The sequence below is a fragment of the Hesperophylax consimilis genome, chromosome 19, assembly GCF_061612785.1.
Source record: "Hesperophylax consimilis isolate HC1 chromosome 19, BYU_Hcon_1.0, whole genome shotgun sequence".
NCBI lineage: Eukaryota > Metazoa > Arthropoda > Insecta > Trichoptera > Limnephilidae > Hesperophylax > Hesperophylax consimilis.
The window spans coordinates 19400718-19426437 of NC_142854.1; the positions used below are offsets into that span (position 1 = coordinate 19400718).

The window sequence follows — 25720 nt, forward strand, 5'->3', positions numbered from 1 at the left end:
AAATCGACTCTAAACTTTCAGTTAATTTTCACAGTAAGTTTGTCAGAATTCAGCTTTTTGTTTTATTCATATCAATAGACAAAAAATAATTAAAACTGCACTCATTGTCTTTTTGCATACAACGGTAATATTTGTTGTCTTGCAAGAATTCACTAAAATGTTTTTGTAATTTTTACGCATGTATTATGTGTACGTCAACACAGTATCCCACTTTCAAAAATATTTTTATTATTTTGTTTTAATAGTTATTTATATTATATTATATGTCACTTACTGGCTATTATGGCCAGTACCCACGCTCGTTCATGCTCGATGGTTATGTACTCATCGAACATGTCTCAACATATGTACCGTCTCGCTCAATGCTTTTTTGCTCAATGCGAAAAAGATTCAAAGACCGTAATTCTTGGTCGATGTTCGATAGAAGTTTACGATTTGATTGAGCATATTGGTGATATATCTATGTCGTCTTGTGTCGCAGCAAAGAGCATAGTTTCAAGTCTACATGTTCGATCGAGCCTAACCACCGATAAATATACGTGTGTATGTAACTTTAGAATGCTCAATTAGCCATAAACAATGTGTTATTCGATATAATGACTTATACTGAATAAAGCGTGTTAAAATATGTAAATCGTGACTTCTAACTCAGTTGTTACAAAAAACGTCTCTTAATGACTTCTGGCAGTAAGTCGATGATAATACTTTTAAAAATTTTACCAGTAAAAAGTTTATCGAAATAATTATAATTCTTATATAATGTTGTATTTGTATCAATATCTGAAGGTAAGTTTATACAAAAAAAAAAATTTTACGTCAGTATAATGAGCGTAATGCGTGTACTTTGCTATTCTAAGATCACTGTTCTAGAAAATTATTGAAATAAAACTAGGTTATATAAATGTTTTTAAACAAAATAATGCAATAATCTTAATTTAATCAAGGTTCAAACATGTATTTGTTTTGATCTTGTATGTTTTTTTTTTTAAATAATATCTATTGAGGACTGCATAGAATTTGTATTATTTCATTACCAAGAGAAAACACTTTGTAAACGCGTTACAACGTTATATAAGAAAATAATAAATCTCGATTAAAATTGATTTTAAATTTGACTTATTTAAATAATATACAATTTATGCAGTTCTCAATAATATGTGAACAAATCATAAAGTCATTAATAACCTCGTTCTTTAAAAAATATATAAACGTACATTTAACGTGATTTGGGATTTTCACGGCCAAAATTATTACAGTGATTTATTTTTACGGTATTATGTTGTATTGCGCTACCTTGTTCTTTAGCCACCGTTTTGGACAGCATTACACTGTTCATTATCAGGGCAGATGTGTAATCGATGTGGTCAAGTGTGTGCTTATGTACGTAGATGCGATACCGTGTTGCCAACTTCAATCCTCTAGGAGCTGGTATTACAGTATAATTTTGGTGCAGCCGTCAATTACCGCCTTTATTTAATAAAGATAACGGGGTTAGTAAAGAGGACGGGGCTAAGCTCAATAGTTCTCGGTATTCGGTAATTGACGGCTACACCAAAACTAAACGCAGAAAACCATATTAAATTATACTGTAACTCCAGCTCTTAGGGGATTGGAGTTAGTAACACAGTATTACATATACATACATAAGCACATACTTTATCAGATCTGCCCTGATGAAGGACACCGTCATGCTGTCCGAAACGATGGCTAAAGAAGGAGGTAGCTCAACACGGCACAATATCCCAAAAATCACTATAGTACGTTTAATGTATTTACATATTCATATAGATCGTCCAGTTCATTAGTGAGATATCTTCAAATACTAAGTTTTGAGATATTGATATAAGCAATTTTGTAATGGTCACCGAAAGTTAAATATTATCACTAGGGTTACTTGTCATCATGTCACCTGTACTATAAAATAACACCAGAAGGCGTAAGGTCTGGTAGTTGTTAGGACAAAAATTACACAGATGTGAATTTCATGGTTCCATGATATTTCATCAAAATGACAATTAAACACGCCTTTAAAAAGTGATATAGTCATTAAAAGTGATGAAAAAAAATAGGTTAAATAGTTACCCTTGTAACCTATTTAACATAGTTTTTGTTTCATCACTTTTCATGACTTTATATCACTTTTCGTAGGTGTGTTAAACTATCATTTTGATGAGATACCCGGTCACCGAATTTCATGTACCCCTACCAGAATTACATATGGACAAAATTATACACGGAGAGAGTTACACACCTACTGGAATTAGTTGCGTCAAAATATAATGTTTTTAACAGGTTTAAATTTTAGAATGCGGAAAGCGATCCACCTCCACGTTTAACATTCAGAATCAAGCGAAATAAAGCATTCCTTACGCAGATGATGATAACGTTTAAATTCAATCTTAACACCGCCCGCCTGTTTTGGTTTATGAAAAAAAAAAAGCCAACTTTTTTTATTTTATTTTGTGAAGTTCAGGCACTAATATTAAATTGTTCTCCGATCATAATCTGAAGAATTTAATCTGCCACATTATACAATAAAACCATATCTGAAAAGACCTTTGCAAGTAGAAGATTTTGCACAAAGCATTTTTTATATGCCTGATACTTGATTTTTTTCTTGGCTTACAATAAGACTTGATTATAGCAAGATGTGTGTTTAATTATAGCACCTATAATATTTCTAAGGTACCAAATTTAAAAACCAAAAACACACGATTTTGCATTAATTCGCATTGCATCCCCTTAAGCCTTCGCATTCCCAATTTCTGGCGATTTAAAACAAGTTAACTCTTTATATTTGAAGATAATATCTCTATACATTTATTATGCCGAAACGTCAATTATATGCAATTGCTTCGATAGAAAAAAATCGCAAAGTAAACTCTGAAAATTATTAAAAACACGTTTTATTCTCTTATTTAATATGTTATAGGCATGAAAAAATTCACATTGTATCTTTAAATGCAACTAAAGTATTTGTCGAAAGATTTTTCTCTATTTCAAACGAGTTGTGTTTTATTAAGTATTTTCACCATTTTCGCTCAATTATTATCGTTTTTTTAATATTAGCTCGCTCTCTCTAACATTTATATTTACATTTCTCCCTTTCAAATCATCTTTAAACGCTTACTACGGGGCCTTAAGTATGTGCTAAATATATTTGATAATTGAAAAAAAAACTAAAGTTAAATTAGGTTAGGTTAAGTGTGTAATTTCAGTAGATGTAATTCTCTTCATGTGTAATTTCGTCCATTATTAATTCTCTCTATGCATAATTTCGTCCATGTGAAATTCACGCTTGTGTATTTTCTTCATATAACCAGTTGGGTACACTTCGTAGAACATTTTGAAATCACCTTATATTGTACTATAGAAACAGATACATGATCAATAAACGACTGCATATTTAACTTAAAATAATATTATTTTTGGACTTGTACGACTAATTAACTAGACGATCGATATACATACACAAAAGGAACAAGTCAATGAATCAGAAGTCTTTGAAATGACTTTACGAAATGTTTTATTATCATTCATCCATTGAGAGAGCCCTTGTACCTTGCTGAAACAAAGACACAATATTGTTGCAACACTTCCCGACATCACATATAGATGTCGCCGTCTTGTTAACCTATCATAGCGGTTGGAGTTGTCAGCATTTGCAGGTTTGATCGTTTACGTTGGTAATTCAACATTCATTAAACATCCGATCACGTCTGATTACGTCCAAAAGGGATCCAAATGACAATCTTATCTCCTTCAACAAAAGCAATCTTCCCAAAGTGAACGCCTTCCTTCAAGTGAAGAGTCAATAACGTTTTTAAAACATACATTTGAATCCTATAATTTCTATCCCCGCTATATCCGATTTTTTGACAAAATGATCTGAGTATGACATCTTGTTCACATTTTTGCGAGCAACAAGAGGAGCCTAAAATTGAGTTTCAAAACCCTCCTTATCACGACCAAAAACCATGTTAAAACTGCGAGTGAGAAACCAAATCCGCTATTTCATACAGAAAGTTACTATCAAAACGCGCTATATCGGATTCAACCAATCACAAGCAGTTATTTTGCCAAAATACAATATGGCCGCCGCTCTGACGCCACGCTCGTGTGTCAAAATGATCTACGCGTGTGTTTCTAAACCCGCCATGTCGGCTCAGTTGACTTTCAAAAGCCTCTATATCACGAAGTGAGTATCAAAATCCGCTTTATCCATTTTATTTATCCAAATTACTTAATTATTGCTAGACATATATAGAAAAATAAATGCTTTTCGAAATTTTATTACTCCAATTCATTATATAAAAATTTTTAATGCAATTACTTATGTACGCTAGAGATGTGACAGTTTTTTACGGTTTTCTCCGAATCAATGAAAGTTGATATAGCGGGTATAGAAATTACACGACTCATTTGTCTAAAATAGGTGTATTTTTTCGTTATCAGTAATTCAAGCCATTATGTTTGCATTAAAACTTTCATAAATTATGTTTATTTCTAATAATTTCATTCATTGTTTCAAAAAATACTCCATTCAGTTGGATTTTATTGCAAAGCAGAAATGCTCCGACCTTCTGACAGAATATCCCAGAGGCCTGACGGGTTAAAGAGTATCATTTCTCTTGCTGTGCTAGAGCGTTGGTTCAGCCGTGTGGTATCTTGATTAGTGAATGTTGAATTCCAAGTGACAAGAAGAAAGCAGCAGAATCGTATATGTACAGAAGGAAATAATCAACAGGAAGCCATTGATTAGTGATAAGGGGATTCTAATAATCTAGATAAATAAAATATAATACATAATAATTATCTCGAGGGATTAAAAATGAATAATAACAATAAATGAATAAGAATAATCAGATGTGAGGTTATAGCTGAATCAAGGAGATGCAGCGATATCGATAAAGGGACTCTAAGGGCTCTAAAGACGTCTAGGTATTTTAGTGAAATTATATTATTATAAAGGGAATTCTAGAAAGGAGAAGAAACAGTAGTCTTTATGACAATATTTTGTATATTTTAATTTACATACATAACAAATATGATAAAAATATAATATGCATCATTTATGAAAAACAAATCTTTCCGCGGAGTTTTGGTACGATAGTCACAATTTTTTTCTTTTTACTAACTGTTCCCAATTGTCTAGAACCAGTGACACTATGACACCCCCAATTGGTATATGTTGTGATGCTGAAGGTAGTGGAGAGGTAAGACACGCAAATAAGTTTTAATAAATAAACAGATATTTTTGTTAAACCAACACGTAGAGAATACCATACTTGATAAGCTGACATTTTTTTTCTTTATCTAACCCAGTAGAGGTAAATTGATTACCCAAAGGCTAAATTGATTTATAAGGTTGACACTGCAATTGCAGTGCTTAGTACCGTATGTGGACACGATTCTTCAACCCTGCAAATGCAGGGCTCCAGCCCCCCAGGGGTTAATATTATCGAAAACCATTAGTGATATATCAACGGTTGAAACGGCTACGTATTAACAGCAAACATAAAATTCTTCATCAACTGCTAATTCCAGAAGATGTAATTTAAGTAGGTAGTAGTGTAATTCCGTTTGTAAGATTCCGTCCATTCTGATAAATCATCGAAAATGAATGCATTTTTCTTTATTTTGTATATTTTTGTAAATATTGTCATAGAGTTCAAGACTGTTGAAACCAAAAAGTATTTCTTTTAACAAGATGGGGAGTAAAGTAAAATTGAAATATGTAAAAATTGTGAGAAATACCCGGTGCCCGAAGTCTGCTTGACAACAACAACCATACCTTGTTTTTTCTTTGGAACTGAAATGGGTTGCGAAATAGACAAAAAAATAAGTCAGAAAAAACAATAAACTGTGCCAAACTAACGTATTAAACTTTTGAATTACTATTTCATTGGAACTTTACAATTTAAAAATATTATTATTTAATTTAGATTGACTGCATAGTAAAACCCTCCTTCCACGGGAATTCACAAGTATCCGATACATGACGATTCAAATATCTCGGCGACTACCGCCATATATCTGCGCGGAGGTTCGTAAACAGGCACATATTGCCAACATTTCATGAAATCGTCGGCGTCGATACCAGTCTCCTGCGACCAGCCGAATGAGGTTGTTCTGACTGCATTTAACTAGACTTTATGGCATCACTTGTGTCAGACATCTTGTAACAATGGAGGTGCTTTAGATTTCCAGATGTTCGATTTAATTAATATCATACCTCCAAATATTTATACGGAAACATATAAACTGCTTACTGCGGTTTAAAGCCAATGAATCCTTCGCTTATTAAAAATATTAAATTTATATTTCACTAGCTGAAGTCCCCGGTGTTAGACGGGCTCTACGCCGAGTTTTTCGCAGTCTAATATAAACAGTGACCTCCCTCTTGTTTTGAAGGCCAAGTGCGCAAAATTTCATCAAAATTCTAAATAAAACTGTAGATTTATGTACAAATCAAATCCACGCCGCAAGCTACAAACAAGACGAGCGATTGGTTGTATAATAAGTTTACCATATTATTTAATTAAGATCATTCCTATTTTAGTGTCTTTTTATTTAGTAGTATCTGAAGATATATGCCAGTTTCCGTATAAGGCTTGTATTATTTATTACATGATCTTCCCATCGAAGTTTATTGTCAATTATTACGCCCAAGTATTTAATGGAATCTACTCGTTCCAGTGGGCTGCATAAACAGCTAGATATCACTACAAGAATGTATTTTTAGTACATGATTAATTGAGGGTTGACTATTTGTTGAATATGGAAACATATGAACTACTGTGGTTTAAAGTCAATGAATCCACCTAGATTTTTCTGTTTATCTCTTATTTTTGAGTGGTTTGATCATTGCTAGGAAAAAAACAGTCAACAGGATATTAAAATGACAGCTACACCAACTGTTTGGTTATGAGTGAGGTTTTGAAAGAATTCTATTTTAGACGTTTCGAGAATTTAACAATGATTTGTGGCAACGAGGGTCTTGTGATTTCAGTAACGAACAAATTGTTTGCGACGTCAGTACGCAATTTGGATATTTTTGAATACCTGTGGAAGAAAGTTCTTACTTCTGGTGATTCCCATACTTGTACAGTCAACTTAAAGTTCATTGATACGTTAAATAAAACTAGGTAGTTTTAAACAAACTTTCAATCGCCTATATATTTTATTTAAAGTCAGAGAAAGAAGCTTTTTTTTTTAGCAACATGTTATTTCATATTTTATAAGCAATAAACACTGAGAATTGAAAAAGACATTATAAGCGTGGAAACGAACATTGTATAATTTAGTGAAATCATTGGTGAAATAAAGTGTTGTGAAGAATTCAAGAGAGAAGTGCTATTCCATAAGGGATTGTTTATCACTAGCAGAAAACACACAAGGCACAGTGAAACCAAAATATATAATATCTTCTAAATCTACAACATTTAGAGGCATGAATAAGAAATGTTATTTTTTTTCTATTTAATTTCTCTAAGTTGAAAAAAACACCAAGAAATTTTTCTTCAAACTAAATAAAGTGAGGCAATGATAAAAAATTTGGAGTTATCCTAAAAAATTTTGAATTGTAAATATTTTGTTTTTATAGTTTTTAGTGCTTAAAAACATTATATTATGTTTGTAAAATTACACAGATCAATTAAATTTGGTAAGACACATAACTTAACATAGTTATCGTGTTGATTTTTCTTTTCGTTACAAAAAATCAATGAAATTTGTAAAACAAGTTCTTTCACAGATAGATTTGAGATTAATTTTTGAGTTATTATGCCTTGTTGCAACTCCTCCTTCTTAGCCAACATTTTGGACAGCATTAGTGTCCATTTTAAAAATTTTAGCTGTGTTTGTTTGCATTCAAAAGTTTACTATTTTTAACTGTTGTCTTTCATCCGCTCTACGTTTCAAAACAGTAAATGTATTCGAAATTGAATTTCAGCGGGAATATTTTGTCTACATTTCAAAGATTGATATTGTGTCACAATGTGAAAACATATTACGCCTGAAGGACTGTTTGATGTGTGTATATCAGTTGTTCAACTGTTTGTTGCAATAGCAAGGTTAATAGGTAAAGCAGGAATCTGCAAAGAGATCTTACCGTCGTCCCCGCAATCTTCTTCCTGTTCTTCTTCTTCTGTGTCGGTACTTTTACTTTTCCCCAAGTTTTTGAGCTTTTTTCTTTTTGCCGCCGCTCTTCTTCTCGCTGGAAAATTCAAACAGATAATATTATACATCAATCATATTTCGATCATTGAAGACAACGACTCTCAAATGAAAAATGTGAAACAGAAAAAGATTCCTTGGACCTCTAAAAGGACCTCTCCTTGCTGGGGAAGTCTCCGACCACTGAGATACTTCAGCTATATCAACTTACGTCATTTTTAACTGCATCGAACTTCAAATAAGAACTACCAATATTATCGTCATTTTCTCACTACACATTTTATTGGCTGCTTTCTTCTCTAAATAGTATAAAACTATCCGCGTCTGTCTGCTTGTGCGCTTCACTATCATTTAGAGAATTTCTGCTGGAAGGTTTATATATATAAAACATGCATATTGTATTTGTAAACAGTAGAGAAAAATCGATGTTTTGTAATCTACTCGTAGAAACTCTGCCTTACATAGCTAACGCTGGCTAAACCTCATGATATATCACAATAATGTACAGGGTTTTCCTATAAGAGGTGTTATTTTGATATTCAATCGTAAAAGATCAATGGTTTCGTTGCTTGTGTGGCACGTAGCGCCGTCTTGTTGAAAGTAAACATTGTCCAGATCAATGTACCATTCAATTCCGGCCATAAAAAATCATTAATCATCTCTCGATAGCGCAATTCATTCACAGTAACTGTTGCTCCAGCCTCATTTTCGAAAAAGTAAGGTCCAATGACTCCGCCGGACCATAAACTTAACAAACTTTAATCTTAACAAACGGACTGCAATCTTTAGAGCACAGGCGTCAGGTAGGTATGCTGTCCTTGTTCTATCGGTATTACAATGGAAGATGCTCTGAGGAACTAGCGTCATTGATCCCTTCGGCACCGGTGCGTAGTCGGGATACACGCCAAACGCGCGCCCAACATTTGTACACAGTTGACACTTGTCACATGAGAACGGGTCGCTTCTACGATTCGTTCTTAAGTTCAACAGCTCGGCTGTGGAACGAACTGCCGGCCTCTGTGTTTCCTCCCTCCTACAACATGGGACTCTTCAAGACCCATGTTCACTCCTTCCTCTCCACAAAAAGACCCTCCACACAGCATCCCCAAAGATGACATAGGCCCTGAGGGAAATTATTTTCTTCAGGGCCTCCTGTGTGGAGTAAATATAAAAATAAAAAAATAAAAAAATAAACTGCACCAAACAGTCACACGTTGAGGATAGAGAGGCTTTTCAACAATAACTCTTGGGTTTTCCGAGCCCCAGATGCGACAATTTCGCTTGTTGACGAAGCCACCGAGGTGGAAATGGGCCTCATCACTCAAGATGTTTTTGCATTTGATTCACTCAAGTGAATTTTAATAATTTTAATGCGTTGTTGAAGCGTGTATCGTTCCATTTTTATTAATGGCGTAGTTTCTACTTGTCAAATGTAAAAAAAAATCAGCTTCAAAAGTAACATCTACCGAAATAGCGGGATATTCAAAATAACACCTCTTATTGGAAAACCCTGTACTACGGAATTGTATATCTTTAAAAGGCCTACATAGAACTAATTTCTATCTAGAGAGTGTCTTGGACAAACATATCCAATTTTATTTTTATGTGAAACATCTGTTGACTTTTCTAGTTTCCGAAGTCCAGAATGAATATTTTTTAAAGTGGAATAATTTGAGTTAAAATGAGTAAAAACTTTAATTGTAATATTTAGTCGTTGACAATGAAAGATGTGAAACAGAAAAGACAGAAAACGATTCAGTAGCATCTAGGAACATTTAGAAACCTCTCTGTTGGTTGGTTATTTTGTAGGCAGGCGATTGTGGTACATTTAACCTGTGAAAAGGCGAGCTCGTCAAGATTTCACGCATTTTTGTATACTAAATATGTGTTCTTTTATTTATGTAAATCAGTTTTTGTTAATATAAAGAACAATTAGGTAATAAATTACATCTGAAATAGCATGAGCATTTAGCTCTCATATCCGTGCATATATTAAGGCGCCCTCAAAGGGTAAAATATGCTACCGACAAGTTTTAAAGTATAAAAACCCACGGAAAATCATGGATCACACGGCAACTCCAGCACAAGACAGGTACAAGTCTTGCATACCTGCAGGGCCAGCCTCGACCAAACGGCGCTTGGCGCGAGTAAAATTATGGCGACCCTTGTCAAAACCAGTAGCCGTATAGTAACAGTATCTTTAAGAAATGTAACGGTCAATATGCTAGAGACCCGATGGGTTAAATTAAATCAGAATTTTATCAACGAAATATTAAAAACGTAGTAATTACGTACCTTCAATTATGTGCATTTTCTCTTCTTCTGTAGTTCTCTCTTCAGCTAATATAACTTCCTCTGTAATTCAGAAACAAATTTAAATTACTCAAATGAACAAACATAATGTTTTCAGTTAAGATCTAGTAACACCAAGGATGGGTTTTGTCATAGAATTTGAATGATTCATCAAATTTCAACGTTCATTTTCGGGTTCCTTGAAAGTCCTATTCAAGTTCTGTTATTATATCATTATAGGCTAGTTGCTTGACAGAGCTGAAATAATAACAGAATTTGAAAATTAACTTTGAAATTTGAAGAATTATTCAAATTCTCTGAAACAACCCGTCCATAAGTCTCGTTAGAAAAATTTTTTCACGTTTTAAAAAATACAAAAAGGTGAGATCAACGAATTTAATTAATCAAAATGAAGTTTGGTTTGTAAAATCGAAATTGTAGGATTTATTGTAATACGAATATTGTAGGAGTTCACGATTGTGATAATGCTGCAATTTCATAATGATTATATCCCGCTTAGGTACCATAAACACAATATCTGTATTAGGTATCCACCTCTGGTATGGAGCCCCAAAATACATTTTTCCAACAGACCATTTTTGGCGAAATTGAGTTAAGTATGCAGTTGTTCGCAGAAAGCATTTATTTATACGATACAAGTGAAAAAAAAAAATTACAAAATATATTTTTGATGTGTTTTCAAGACGCAGTTTGTCTCAAGTTCACCAAAATTAAACAACATTCCGACCGTGTTTATCCAACACTTTGTCCTACATCCAAATTAAAAGCGTGTTTTCATAAACATTTGGAACAAATTTTACATTGAAATAATCACTTTAAATCATTTTAGAAAGTTTAGAATTCAGCTAATTTCATTGTATACGCGTTTTTCGTAAAAAAAACTTTGAAGCGCTATTTCTATCGATTTACATTTTGGTCTGTTGGATAAAAATGAATTAGAGCGACGATTTCCCAAGATTGTTGACAAATCGGTCGAGTTCAACAGAGGGCGAGAGTCCTAGACACCCTTCTCTAATAATAATTATAAAATAATAACATACCTGCTTTACAGATCCACTCCACATATCCGTTCAACTCTCTTTCAAGTTGCTGCTGTCTCCTTAATTTTAGAAATTCTTGTCTATTTTCTACTTTTTCTCTCTCCTTAGCGAACTCTCTACAAGGGGAAAAAATACAACACACATGTAATAGGGACTAGCATGAATTATACTTCTTAGGGAGAAAAAAATCTCAGTCTACAAAAGTTCAACTAATTATTATAATATTCAGCTGTGACTTATGTGCTACAGAAATGATAATTACCGTAATATCGGGTAACTTTTGAAAAGAGGCGACTTTGATCATTGCTTTCATTTGAAATTACTCACTTCTTTAAATGATTTTTTTTAGGGCAATGTGGATATAATGGCGCTTCGAAAATAAGTGTTGAATTAGTTGGTTTCGAGTTATATTAAAAAATAATGATGGTCGGATAAGAAACTTGAATGAAAAATATTGCGGTTTAAAATCATATATTCATATAGATCAACAAATGCTGAATCTGAATATATGTTTTATTGTAAATATATAATTAGACAAAGAATTAATTAATTGTCATTTAAAAACAGTTAAAACCGTAAAGACACTCAAACGCCCTGTGATTGGTCGGTGGGTTCTGACATCGCTTGCATTGAGAATGCAGACAATTTTATGCCAATTTACGCTGAGTATACTCGCACACTGCAGTTTACAACGTGTTTTAAAAGAATTCGTGTATTTTGGAAAACCGAGATACGTATGACATCACGCGTACCTCGTCAGATTTTCAAAAATGCAAACTTTGAAAATTATTTTAACTATGTTAAAAGGTGAACATAAAAAATGGACTCTAATTCTGTATTTATTATAATTAACCTATTACAGAAAACAATGTAAACACATTTTATAAATTACTCAATGATCATAGTTTACTTAATAGTTTTGTGTCAATTATATTGTAAAGTATATCAGCATTTATCGATATACGTAACTACTTGAATAATCAAACACACATTTTTTTATTAAAGTTTTTGGCATTGAATGTATGCTTGTAATAAACTTATAAAAAATGGTATGTATATCAAAATCACCCCACTACAAATACACTATTTTTCGATAGTTTTAACACGTAAAATAAATACGACATCAACTTTTCGACAAAAAGGATTTTATAAAAAAAAAATTGTTTCAAAGATGAGAATTGATCAAAGTCATCCCATTTTACGGTATTCAAAAGCATTTAAGGGGCATTGCATGGTAAAGGGTTCGCCAAATAACTTTTTTTTTTTGAAAATGCTAAAAAACATCGAGTGTAGCTTCGGCTGTGTGGCACGTAGCGCCGTCCTGTTGAAACCAAATGTTGACAATATCCTCCTCTTCAATTTTTGTGAACAAAAATACGTTCAATTGTTGAGAACGACGGTGAATTGATGTTGATGGCGCTTCACGCACACTTTCTGCCACACCAGCAATATTCTCGGGTGTACGCACTGTTTTTGGCTTTTCACGCTTTGGTTTATCGATGAGGATGCCAGTTTCTTTCACTTTTTTCACAAGATAACGAACATACGGAGCTGACGGTGCTTCTCTTCTTCCAAAATCCGTACGCAATTTTCGCACACATTCTGCAACATTACCATGATTTTCAAAGTAATGTCGCAATATTTCCCAGCGTATACACAACCATATTCGTTCAGCGGAAGGATAACACTAATTATCTGTCAAATCAGACATGAGCTAAGTGTTACCATTCACGAAATAAGCACTAGTTGAAAAAAAAAACGTTAGATGGCAGACCCTTTATATTGATAACTGGGCAATACAGTAGGATATACTTTGCTGTGGCATCCTCTCTGGTGGAGGGGTAAAGCTCTCGACTACGAAACCGGAGTTCGCAGGTACAAATCCCGGCGCAGGTAAATGTAAGTTATTTAATTTGTGTTGTTTTAAAAATAACCCATTTAAAATAATACGTAATAATATTCTCAGTATGGCCCTGATGAAAGATCTCCATTCAGAACTATTATTAAATGGCTTTTGTCATGTTCGGTGACCCAGCTACTTTTTCCACCTTTTCTTTCCTTTCATCTCCTTCCCTTCCCTACTACTTTCAGCCTAACAGCATACATAGAGAAGAGTCCCAACTGCTCCCAATGACTATGGCTTCCCCAATTGGGTTATGTTGTTAGGCTGAAGAAGACGAAGGTGGTGAAGTACCTGACTGTTTAGATCTAGTCACCAAACACGGCTAAAGCCATTTCAAGCAACGTTTCGATTCTGAATGACATCTTTCACAAGAGCGCTACTGAAAGTATCAACCACTCAAACACACTAAATATTATTTTTAATTAATAAATTGTAAAATAACACAAATTAACCAGATTAGCCGGGATTTAAACCTGCAACTTTTAGATTCGTACAAAAATAGTCAGCAGCTGCATATGAATAATATATGTTCAAACAGCAATAATTTATACATAAATGAAAATAATAATACCACACATAGGTTCATAAAAACAAATTAAAAAATAAATACATTACAAATAAAAATACAAACTACAAGAAACAAAAATGATACAGGTTAGAATAATAGTTTTTTAAAAGAAAGACAAATATTCCCACGTTATGAATAACCTCCCACTACCACCCCCATAGTGAGCGGAAAATCTAGCTTGTGTCGTGATGGAGGACTTAAGTCAGCCGAGAAATTGTACACACTATGCCTTGGTGGCACCAAGAGCCACAGACCGGTCAAATAATAATATTATTTATACGTTTAATATCGATAATGGAATGCTGGTATCAATCCTGATAAGGAATTGAACTGGCAGAGGAAAGATTAAAATAGAAATGAGATCTCTGAGGCATATGTGTGTGTGGGACTACTTTATTTCATCCCACATGTGGCAACACTAACTTAAATTAATCCGCCGCTAGACGCAAGCGGGCACCAGAAGAGAAATCTTCATTCCGGTTTCAACCTTCGATACTACCGCCACTATCTTTACTTTGTCTACCACAGTCTCCGCGTTCTGTAAAATTGTAAATTCATCCTCACGAATAAATTTAATTAATATCGCAGACACTCATTTTTTAATCTCCCATCTCCTGAACACGATTTACGGTTCCGGCAACCACCGTAAATTACAAATATACACACACACACATTACAGCCACATGTGGTTAAACTTTGTGTTTTGAATGATTAACGAAGAAAGGAGTGTAAGGAGAATAAATGACACGATTTTTAATTGTAGAAGAAGTCGGTGATGCTCGAGGAAGACACGGCACGATCAAGAGTGAACCCAATACTTGATAAGAGCCATTATTTTTTTTGTTGGTGTAACATAGCCAGTGAAATTATAACATCCCCAATTAACCGTTTGGGTGCCAATCGTCGATTTTCGTCGATTCGTGTTTTAACGAATATTGCCGATCGTCGATTTCCGTCGATTGCGTCAGTCGTGTTCTGTACGTCTGTAAGTAAAATTCTCATTTTTTCGAAACGCCTGGACTTCGGGATCCTCTTCCGCGTGATTTTAAACCAATATTCTTTAATAAAACACCGAAAAAATCATCGAAATCCTTGAAAATTCAAAGAATTTATGGGGTTTTAAAAAAATATATAGTTTCATAAAAAATAATGTTTTTTCGGTGGCATTTTACAAGCAACTGTATGAATTTTTTTGGCACTCAAACGGTTAAGGTATGTTGTGGCAGGGAGAGGAAAGGAGATGAAGAAGAGTAAGGAGGGAAAGTACCTGGCTATTCGGATCTGGTCACCAAACACAGTTAAAGTCATTTCAGCAACGATTTTGAATGATTCTGAAAAGTATCTATCACGCCGTGATATGAACCTGCGACCTATGGATTCGTAGTAAAAGATCGTAACGACTCAACCACGATGAAGTCAACCGAGTCAGAATAACAGAAGGGTATGTATGAAAAGATGTATGAATGTGAATGAAGCAAGACAGAGTTGTGTGGCAGTATATCCACACTGCCTACCTCTGCCGGGAAACGGCGTGATGGTCAATTAGTTAGTTAGTTTGTCAATCTAATTAAATTATTATTTGCTTACACCAAGCTAGGTTACGATTTGTTAGCGAGCTATGTTAATGACACGTCCAACTTTTGACCGAGTACCTGCTCTTGTAATCCAGTCGATGTACGCTCCGAAATCTTCGTGGAATTGTTGACGAACACGTTGCTTTTGAAATTCTGCCCTTCTTTCGACACGGCCCCTCTCGTTAGAAAATTCTCTAAGTTCACAGTGCGGGAAAATCATAAATAAACAAAAGAACAAAACAATAAACAAATAATGAACAGAATTGTATACAACAAAAACAAAAACAATAGTATTATAATATTAAGAACAGAATTATACAAACAACAACCGAAAAGTTTTTTGTGACGTGTCAGAAAAATACTATATTATGAACTTTATATATTTATTTATTTTTGGAATAACTTGATGAGTAAAATCTCAAATTATAATATTTGTTTATCGAAGACAATATTAGCAACATACATAAAGATAGCAGAATTCTTCAGGCAATTCTTCAACCATATTCTGTCAGACGGACGGAGTATTTCTGCTTAGCAAAAAAAACCAAATAAATGGAATATTTCTCAACGTATTCGAAAACTAAAAACTGTTTTAAAAAGGTGATGAAATTTGTTCTCATATTAGAAACTTAGGTGTACCCTACCACGCATTGCTGTGGCTTAGACTGTCTGTGCAGATATAGAAACAATAGCACATTTTGCTTTTAAGTACAACAGATGGTGTTGTTTTTACCTGTCACAGGTGACATCTATATAATATAGGATAAAAACATTGAAGATAAAAACATGTGCGTATTCGAATGCAACATTGTGTCAAAATATCAGAGCAATCGGTCAAGAACTTTTAGAGATTTAACATTTTGAACAAACGAACATTTTTATTTATATAGAAAAAATTTAAATTTTGACTGCACTACAAAATTACTGATAACGAAAAAATATAAAAACACTTGCATTTTATTAGACAAATGTTTTACAAACGTTATCGTTACCTCTTTTTTTTGGCATTTCATATAAAAATAATTAATAAAAAATTACAAAATCTCTTCAAATTGCTGTCGGTACCTTTGATTTCATAAAGGTGCACATTTCAACTTTTCTGTGGTTAATTTCTAGATTTGAATATAAAGCGTATTGTTTTCTCTTTTAAACGCCGTTTAGATCATATTTCTCACCACAACAGTAAGGAAGTAACAACGATTTCTGTGAGACTAGATGAGTTAGCGAATAAATAGCTTGAAGGGTTAAGAAATTGAATATGATGTCGGTAGTTCACAGTCGAAGTATGATACAGTTAAATATGAAAGAAGGGGATTAGGTTGAATTAGCTCAGTGGTAGAGCAAACCTCCGGCAAAGCTGAGAACCTGAGTTCAATTTCTAGAAGCAATTGAATCTTTTTCTGTTCTCGTTTTTTGACAGTCGCTAATATTGTCTTCGGCGATTAAAAATTATTTTACATATTTATTCAACACTTTTGACACATAGTCTGTTCAAGCAAGAATTTTGTTTAACATTGATCTACTTCGAATAAGACGGAAGAGCATGTGGAGCGCGCAATTACATTAACACGTCGACTGCCAACTACAAGATAAGTCGTAGATTGCGTTCTTTGCTAGGACGCCGACAACGAGATAACTCATAGTGAATAAAATACGATAAAATTCGTAGTACATCAGTGCTAATATAGATGGCTTCTGGGAAGAGAACATAAAATCAATCAAAACCGGAATTCCGAAAATTGCCGTGGCAGTCAACGTGTTAAATTGAATTGTATTTAGCAACTCCGGGCATTGAATAATATTGTTAACTAATTTATACAGGAATAATGTATCAATGTGATTCTTCTTATTTTTAAAGTATGTATATTATATAATTATATTAATCGTGTTGTGCTGTGTGACATTTAACCCCAGTGGCTAATTTGTTCGGTTTTGCGAACAAACATATATAATCCGTTCACTTTTGGGAACAGCTCATATGGTCTCCTAGAAATCGTTGTCACGGTGATAAATATTATATAAAAGGTGTTAGAAAGAGAAAACACTAAGCTTTATATCCAAATCTAGAAGTTCTCTAACTCTATGAAACCAAAGTTGCTGACTGCAATTTAACCCTTAAATGCATACTGTTGCAAAACTGCAACATACCGTTCAAACCACCTTTAACTCTTTGGTGTATACTTAATGCATGCCGTTTTAGAATTATCAAGTTCACGGTAATATATTTTATCGAGTGGCATCACCTTTTTTTTTCTTTCGCGAATGTCAAATGTCACTTTTTCTTTAACAAAGTGAAGATTCTCGAAAATTGGTTGGAGGTTAGAATTACAGTTTTGTTGGGCTGTTATTATTTTGATTTTCTTAGGTAAGTAGATACAATAATATAATACTTATATGTAATAACTCGTATTTTTCCGGTACACTTATTAGTTTTGAGAAATTTTTTTAGGTTTTATATTTTTTTTTCATACGTAAATTGTTCATATTATTTTTTATTAAATACATGGTGTTGAAAATCAGCAATAATTTTTTTTTAATCAAATATCATTAAAAAATTACAAAAAAAATAAATTCTTTATATTTCCTTGCATATGCATGTAAATATCTACAAAATATTTTTTTTTCCAGTAAAATTAATAAATCATGCATTTAAGGGTTAAGAAAAATGTATGAAATTTAGTGAATTTTTTATAAAATATTGTATGAAATGACAACAATGTTTACAATACATTTGTCCAATAAAATGCTTAAAACGTGAGCCATTTTTTTAGATAAATGTATTAAAAATGTTATCGTCACCTAACTTTTTTATCGTTTCATATAAAACTAATTAATGAAAAAATTCATAATTTTTTTCAAATTGCGTTTGGAATCTTTGGTTTTTATAAAAGTACATATTTAAATTTTTCTGTAGTTAACTTCTAGATTTGAATATAAAGCGTGGTGTTTTCTCTTTCAAACACCATTTACATCATGATAGTGAGGGAGATACAACGATTTTTATAAGACCATATGAGTTGTTCCCAAAAGCGAACAAATTAGCCAGAAGGGTTCAATTTTTTTTTTAAATTCTGACAGCGTCTCAATTAATTTCGTTAATTCGATTAATTCGATCAATTGGCAATATATAGGAGAATGCCGTGAATATGGCAGAGTTTGAGAACTTACCCGCTAAGGACTCCGAGAACTAGGTTGAGCATAAAAAAGGATCCCAACACTATGAGAGGCACAAAGTACATCCAGTTAAACATACTGCCCATTGAGTCGTTCATCTGAAACATAATAAGATCAATTGTTACTCACGGTGTCTCGTTAAATTGAACACAAACATAAACACATCACATTATTTAACATAATAAGACCAATTACACAGGTCTGCAACGTTTTTTTTTTCTTTGAAATAAGAGGTAATTCCCATGTATTTTTGGTTGCTGAATTCAGGAAAATTATCAAAAAAATTCCATCACGTAAGGTTTTTCCACAAAACGCAAAATACTGTGGGATTGCCTATCTTAAGTCGCAAAACGGGGTTTATTGCGGAAATATATATTTTTTATTATTTACAACTTATTATAAGATAATATTAAGTTTTATAGACTGAAACAAAACATTTAGTAACTCATGACGATAAAATTAGTCAGCTTTGAATCATATATATTGGGAGAGAGCCTCGAAACCACAGCGATGACTGCTACTTTTGTTCGTGCAATGTGCAAGGGTATAATACCAAAAATAAAAAACAAATTCGCTACCCAAACATGGATTCAGCACTCCGCCCAGTCCCTCACGGACCTGGTATTCCTACACCACAAGAACCCCAAAGCCTGGACGATTTGCCATCATCAGAAAGTGAATCAGAAGAAAGTTCTAGTGACGAGTTTCAAGTAGGCGACTCCAGTGGACCTCAACAATAAGGAAGTTGAGTGAAAAATATTTTGACTTATAAAAAATATGTTCATGTAGATAAAAAAATATCGATTCTAAAAATATAAATATATTTCTATATTATTATTCTTAGAATTAGTTAAACGTTCTTGAAAAAGCATTCAATAGCAATAGACTGTATACGCTCCACGATTGGTTGAAAGAATTCTGACGTCACATGTGTCGTGACTTGTACGTTCAACGGATCACCTATGGTGCATCTCTTTCTATTACATGAGAGATGGTCGGTTTAGATGAGAGAGGTGTATAGGCCAAAGGTTTATTTGGGTTTGTCAAATATATGTACGTATTTGTTGTTATTATTATATGAAATGGATTTCTAAAGATACATATTCGTATAGTGCTTTATAATAATATGTTGTTTATTGCATAACTTAGAAGTTTTTATTATTATACATGTCACATAGCATGTGATACACTTCAGGCCGCCGGCCGCCCAGAAAGGTCTCACAGTGAACTGGGCTGTAAACCGTTATTTTACTTTTGGTCTTTACTTTTCTGCGCGGTGGTCCTGAATTAGCGTGTGAAACGTCAACAAGTAGCGACGGCAATACCGTACAAGTACCGTACTGGGCGGGAAAAGCAAATATTCTAACTTAAAATATTAATTTAACCATGAAATCTTAATCAATTTTCTTTTTTTTTAATAACATCAATTCTAATAGACGGTTAACATTGGTAAAAAAATTACTGGAATTCCTTGTTGAAGAATTAAAAATTTTTCCATACAAAATGCTTGAGCGTCGTGGTTTTCACAGTTCTAATGACGTCACACCACACCCCGCCTCTTACCGCTCGGATTCCGCTCGTTTTGGCGGGCTTAATAAAATTTAAACTTTGAGAATTAATTTAATTATGAAAACAAACTTTAAAAAAAAAAAAAAATACCAGTATTTAAGTTTGAATGCGAACATTGATAAAAAAAAATAAAAAAAATGGACTCAACTTCCTTATTTTCTCAAGCTGAATTAAATGACCTGATCCGAGATTTAAAATCTTGGTGCAGTTAGTGAGAAGCAAGGTGAGAGGTTTCACCAAGATATCAAGGAAATGGAGAGAAGGTATCAAGGTTGATGGGATATAAATATGATGGGCGACTACTGCTGGATGCTGCATAGGGAAAATATAACGTCCCACAAACGAAAAAGCACAAAACGAAGCTTCCAAACTAAAAAAAGCATATTTTATAAAGATTTATAATTGCATATGATGTAAATAAAATATATTATGACTTAAAATTAATTAAATTTGTATAATTTTATGATTTTTTCTTTTGAACATTCCCTACAGAAGTAGTGTAAGGCGGATTTTGCCTATATTTTAATTTCCACTTTGCGGAAAATCCTTACGTAATGGGTCAAAATGGATGGCATTCTCGAATTCAGCATTCCAAAATACATATAATTCAACCATTACCATTTAAAAAAAAAATCAAAAATGTCAATATGCAGACCTGTGTTATTACTGTACAGGGCCCGCAGATACTTTAATAGTACACAACTGCTGACCCTGTACAAATCGCAAGTGCGCCCTACTGTCGAATTTGGCAGCCATCTCTGGTCTGGAGCTCCTAAATACCTGAAAAAACCCTAGACTCTGTGCAGAAACGGGCGGTCCGTTTGATAGATTCCCCAATCTTAACAAACGGACTGCAATCTTTAAGAGCACAGGCGTCAGGTAGGTATGCTGTCCTTGTTCTATCGGTATTACAATGGAAGATGCTCTGAGGAACTAGCGTCATTGATCCCTTCGGCACCGGTGCGTAGTCGGGATACACGCCAAACGCGCGCCCAACATTTGTACACGGTTGACATTTGTCACATGAGAACGGGTCGCTTCTACGATTCGTTCTTAAGTTCAACAGCTCGGCTGTGGAATGAACTGCCGGCCTCTGTGTTTCCTCCCTCCTACAACATGGGACTCTTCAAGACCCATGTTCACTCCTTCCTCTCCACAAAAAGACCCTCCACACAGCATCACCAAAGATGACATAGGCCCTGAGGGAAATTATTTTCTTCAGGGCCTCCTGTGTGGAGTTAATATAAAAAAAAAATTGAACACAAACATCAACACATCACATTATTTATTCTATTTTAACAGTATTTGTAATGATATTTTCGCTTGCTCGTTGCATGCTTAAATTTAAAATGTTATTATCTTCTCAAAAAGATCATTGAGAAATGCTACTTCCAGCCACCAATTGCCCTCGTGAAGAAAATTATAACCCATGTTTTCAGCATCGGAGAAAGAAATTATTTCACTCAAACTCACTACGCAGCATAAACCAGGGTCACTGTATCCCTGCGTCGCGTCGACCACAATGTACGAATGTGACAAATATGTGTATTTGAATAGGTAGACGTTGAATTTATTTCAAATTGAAGATATTTTAAATTAATAGTTTTGGTACTTCTTGCCGCATCACACAGTTTGCCAGACACTTTAATAGACTGATAATGGTTTCTGATATCTTAATTAGCAGGAAGTTCGAATGATATGTTAACGCCATCTATAGGTAACCTAATTTATTTATTTTAACATTAACCCCACAGGGAGGCCCTGAGGAAAATAATTGATGTTGTGTGGAGCGTCTTTTTAGGATATTACGGTAAGAAAGCATGTGAGGTGGGACACTGACAACGGGTCGCCCCTCTATGATGGGTACCAAGATACGAGGAGGAGTAGCAGCTTGCCACACCAAACTACATATCAAGAGGTGGGTCAAATCCCAACACTGGAAGGAATGGAAGAAGGCACCCGGAATGAGGCAATCTAAAGTACTCATAAACGGACCGGACCCTAACCGAACCAGGCAACTACTCGATATGGACAGAAACTCACTGAGGGAACTGGTAGGACTATTAACGGGACACTGCCATCTCAGGAGACACATGCAACTGTTGGGAGTGGAAAACACCAACATCTGTAGGAAATGTGAAGAGGAGGAAGATACTCCAATTCGCCTATGGTGCCAATGTCCCGCTCTGCTGGGAATAAGGCTCAGATACCTGGGAAGACACAGTGTGGAACCAGAAGACATCGCCACATATCCAATGACAGCCCTGGTGAACTTCCTAAAAGGGATCAGGTTACTGGCAAGGGAATGAGGTAAAATGGGAGATAGTACAATGGGCCTATGGCCTAAGTGCTCGCGGGCAACGTAAGTAAACCGCCTCCGACTTAAAAAAAAAAAAAAAAAGATACGAGGAGATTTTGGAGGATTATAGTGAGAATTTGTGTTATACAAGAGTAATGTGAGACACTCACCCAGTATAGTATATTGGTCCAGCCCTCCATGGTGATGCACTGGAAGACGGTGAGCATGGCGTATCCGATGTTGTCGAAGGAAGTTATCCCAAAGTTGGGTCCCTCCCAGTCGTCTCGGCACGTGGACACGTTCACGCTGCACGTGTGCGCACCGGATGGCGCCAGCGACTCATCGTCACCGTTGCACGGCGTCTGACCATCGCCTTCTTTAAATATTTTATCTGGAATTCACCATTAAACACATTAGAAATACATAAATTTATTTTATTTTGTACAATAAAGATTTCAAATTTTGCGAGTAAACACAGGGGAACTATATCGCCATCCGGTTGGGCAGCGTTAAGGTAGGGGCTGTAGAAAGGGATTTATTAATGCGGGTCTTGAAAAATGAGTCGGAGAAACAACCCATTCTCATGTAGCCAATGTCAAATGTTCTGCTCATATCCGTCGAGTTTTGCGTAAATGTACCGGTGCAAAAGGGATCAATACAGCTAAATCCATTAAAATACCTGTCGAACAGACTCAGTATGCCTTCATTGCGTTTTTGCATTACAGATGGCAATCGGTCTGTTGATAACAGATTGTCAATCAGGCGGACCACCCTCCTTTGCACAGAAACAAGTAGGTTTACCAAGTATTTTGAGACTCTAGCCCAGAGGTGGCTCCCAAATTCAATTGTAGGACATACTTGAGACAAAAAAACAATACCGTGTAATGGATGGATGTCACCATGATGAATTTTCAACTATGAAACCAAAGCCTCGTCTCATGGGTCGATATGGAATCGAGTGCTCTAAGACCCCCTGCACAGAAAAGCAAGTTCTCTAAAGTAAGGTAATGATCTGCAGCGCAGTCCGATGTGGGACTTGTCGGTTTATGTCGATTCCCTGTCGACCCATGAGACGATGGCCTAAATAACTTTTTTTTAAAACATTCGCATCGGAAAATCTAATATCATGTTTATTGCGCATGTTCAAACTATCGAAACATATGTATATATTTTTTAATTGCTTGTGTTTGGGATTGAACCCAAACTATTTTGTAAAAAAAATGCATGTAAGATTGAGAAAGGGAAGCTTAGATGATGTGGATATGCAGAGCGAATGACTGAATAAAGGAGTCTTAGACCGTTCATATAGAGGGATAATTCCAAGCAACTCGAGTTTTGTGCGCATAGCGTATGCGCCACTTGTGAGTATCCGTCATACTATTTTGCTAGTGTTCGTACATGACGCGACGCGTTGACCACGGGTTTGATGTCAGTTGCACGATACTGAGAGTGTTGGCTCGTTTGACAGAAATGATGTCTGAACATAATTTGAATGTTAAATCCGTTCTGGAGGTGGTAAAATATTCATTTTTATATAACTATAATTTACCGGAATGCATTAGAAAGGATTTAGCAGAGAAGACGAGGATTGATATGATTGATTGAGGATTAATGCCCTACAATTTATGCCAAATTTGTGGTGAACCCAAAATCGTTTTATAAGATTTAACCTCTCAGACAAAGACTTTTATTTACTATGTGTTCCTTTGAGAACTGTCAAAACGTGATAATTTTTGTGTTATTTACGAGTTTTGCTAAAAGCTTCATAACTCACGTTTTGGGAAACGTAGCCTCATTCTAAAAAAATGTTTTGGAAAGATTATGAAATCCACCATAGCATTGTGTTGTTATACGTAAATATTTTCGTTTCTAAATATACATTTTATGAAAACGTCAAAAATATGTAAAAATCGCTTACAATTATTTCAAAGCCTTGAAAAATGTACTTTTTTCCGAGTATCATAAAGAAATAACACTTTATATATTGAAGAAATATAATTAAAAACTATTAGTCACCTCAAAATATTGACCGTCCAAACTAAAATATTTTTAATAAATTATTTAGAAACGCAATAAATTATGAACGAACAAGATGACAGATTCAATCGGCTTAGATAATGCAACTCTACGTTCCATAGATATTCTTGAATACAGACGCGTAGCGTTATTCATTATCGATACTCTGTTTTTTAAATCATGGCAATCCGTATACTAGTGATGGAAATAAATCGATTTTAGTAAAATCTCGCGCGTTTACGTGAAAAGACGTTCTAATGTCTTGACCGCTATTATCATATTTACGTCTTTTGACGTTCTAATGTTCTGAGTGGTTAAAGTATAAAGAAGAACAATATTAATGTCTTCGTCGCTAGAGTCACTAGACATCGTATTGATTCCACGACTGCACTTGAAAAAATTATCAAATTTAAAGAGTAGCATATCGGTAGGCTACTTATGGTTGAGTCACAGACACATAACTTGTAAGCATCTCTGTATACGAAGAACGTGAGGTGGATTCAAGACACGAATATGGATGGAAGTCGGGCACGCCCTAGGAAGACACAACACGGTCAAGTGAACAAGGTACTTGGGTCGGGCCATATCAAGAGCGGAATAACAGAAGAGTATGTATGAATATGAAAGAGGCAAGTAGTGTGTGCCAAGACCGAGTTGTTTGATTGTACGTCCCCTATTGGAAATAGCATGATGGTTAGTTAGTTAGATAGATAGCTGTTGATTAGTGTTACAATGAAGATAACGACATAGCATCAGTACTCACGTCTATTTTCTACTTCGTAGCATGTCCGGTGCAGAGCGCCCACGTAAAATTCCAGCCCTATTATGGCGAAAATGACGATGGCGAACAGCACCAACAGGCCGATCTGCAGCAGGGGGGCCATGGCCTTGATGATGGACTTGAGCACCACTTGCAAACCTAGCCGTACGTCAGACACAAACATTGTGTTAGAATTTGTGTTACATTTTTGTGGCATTCTTGATTTAGATACTGTTATTTAGTGATAGAACTAAAATCAATATATTTGATACAGCTGTATTAGATATTGTTATCTAGGGATAGCACCATTCGAAACAGATGTATTA

The 25720-nt window shown here is 34.6% G+C and overlaps 1 protein-coding gene across 1 annotated transcript in view; it reads right to left on the minus strand.

Annotated features, from left to right (window-relative positions):
• The window catches only part of LOC149414955 (voltage-dependent calcium channel type A subunit alpha-1-like), a 268503-nt gene that overhangs the window by 120586 nt on the left and 122197 nt on the right, over positions 1–25720 (minus strand). The window contains exons 6-11 of the mRNA XM_089643350.1: positions 25398–25553; positions 22789–23009; positions 18745–18848; positions 11532–11647; positions 10474–10533; positions 8114–8218 (exon numbers count right to left, since the gene is read on the minus strand). Of these exons, the coding sequence (XP_089499476.1) occupies positions 8114–8218; positions 10474–10533; positions 11532–11647; positions 18745–18848; positions 22789–23009; positions 25398–25553 (762 nt within the window). The remainder of the gene's footprint in view (positions 1–8113; positions 8219–10473; positions 10534–11531; positions 11648–18744; positions 18849–22788; positions 23010–25397; positions 25554–25720) is intronic.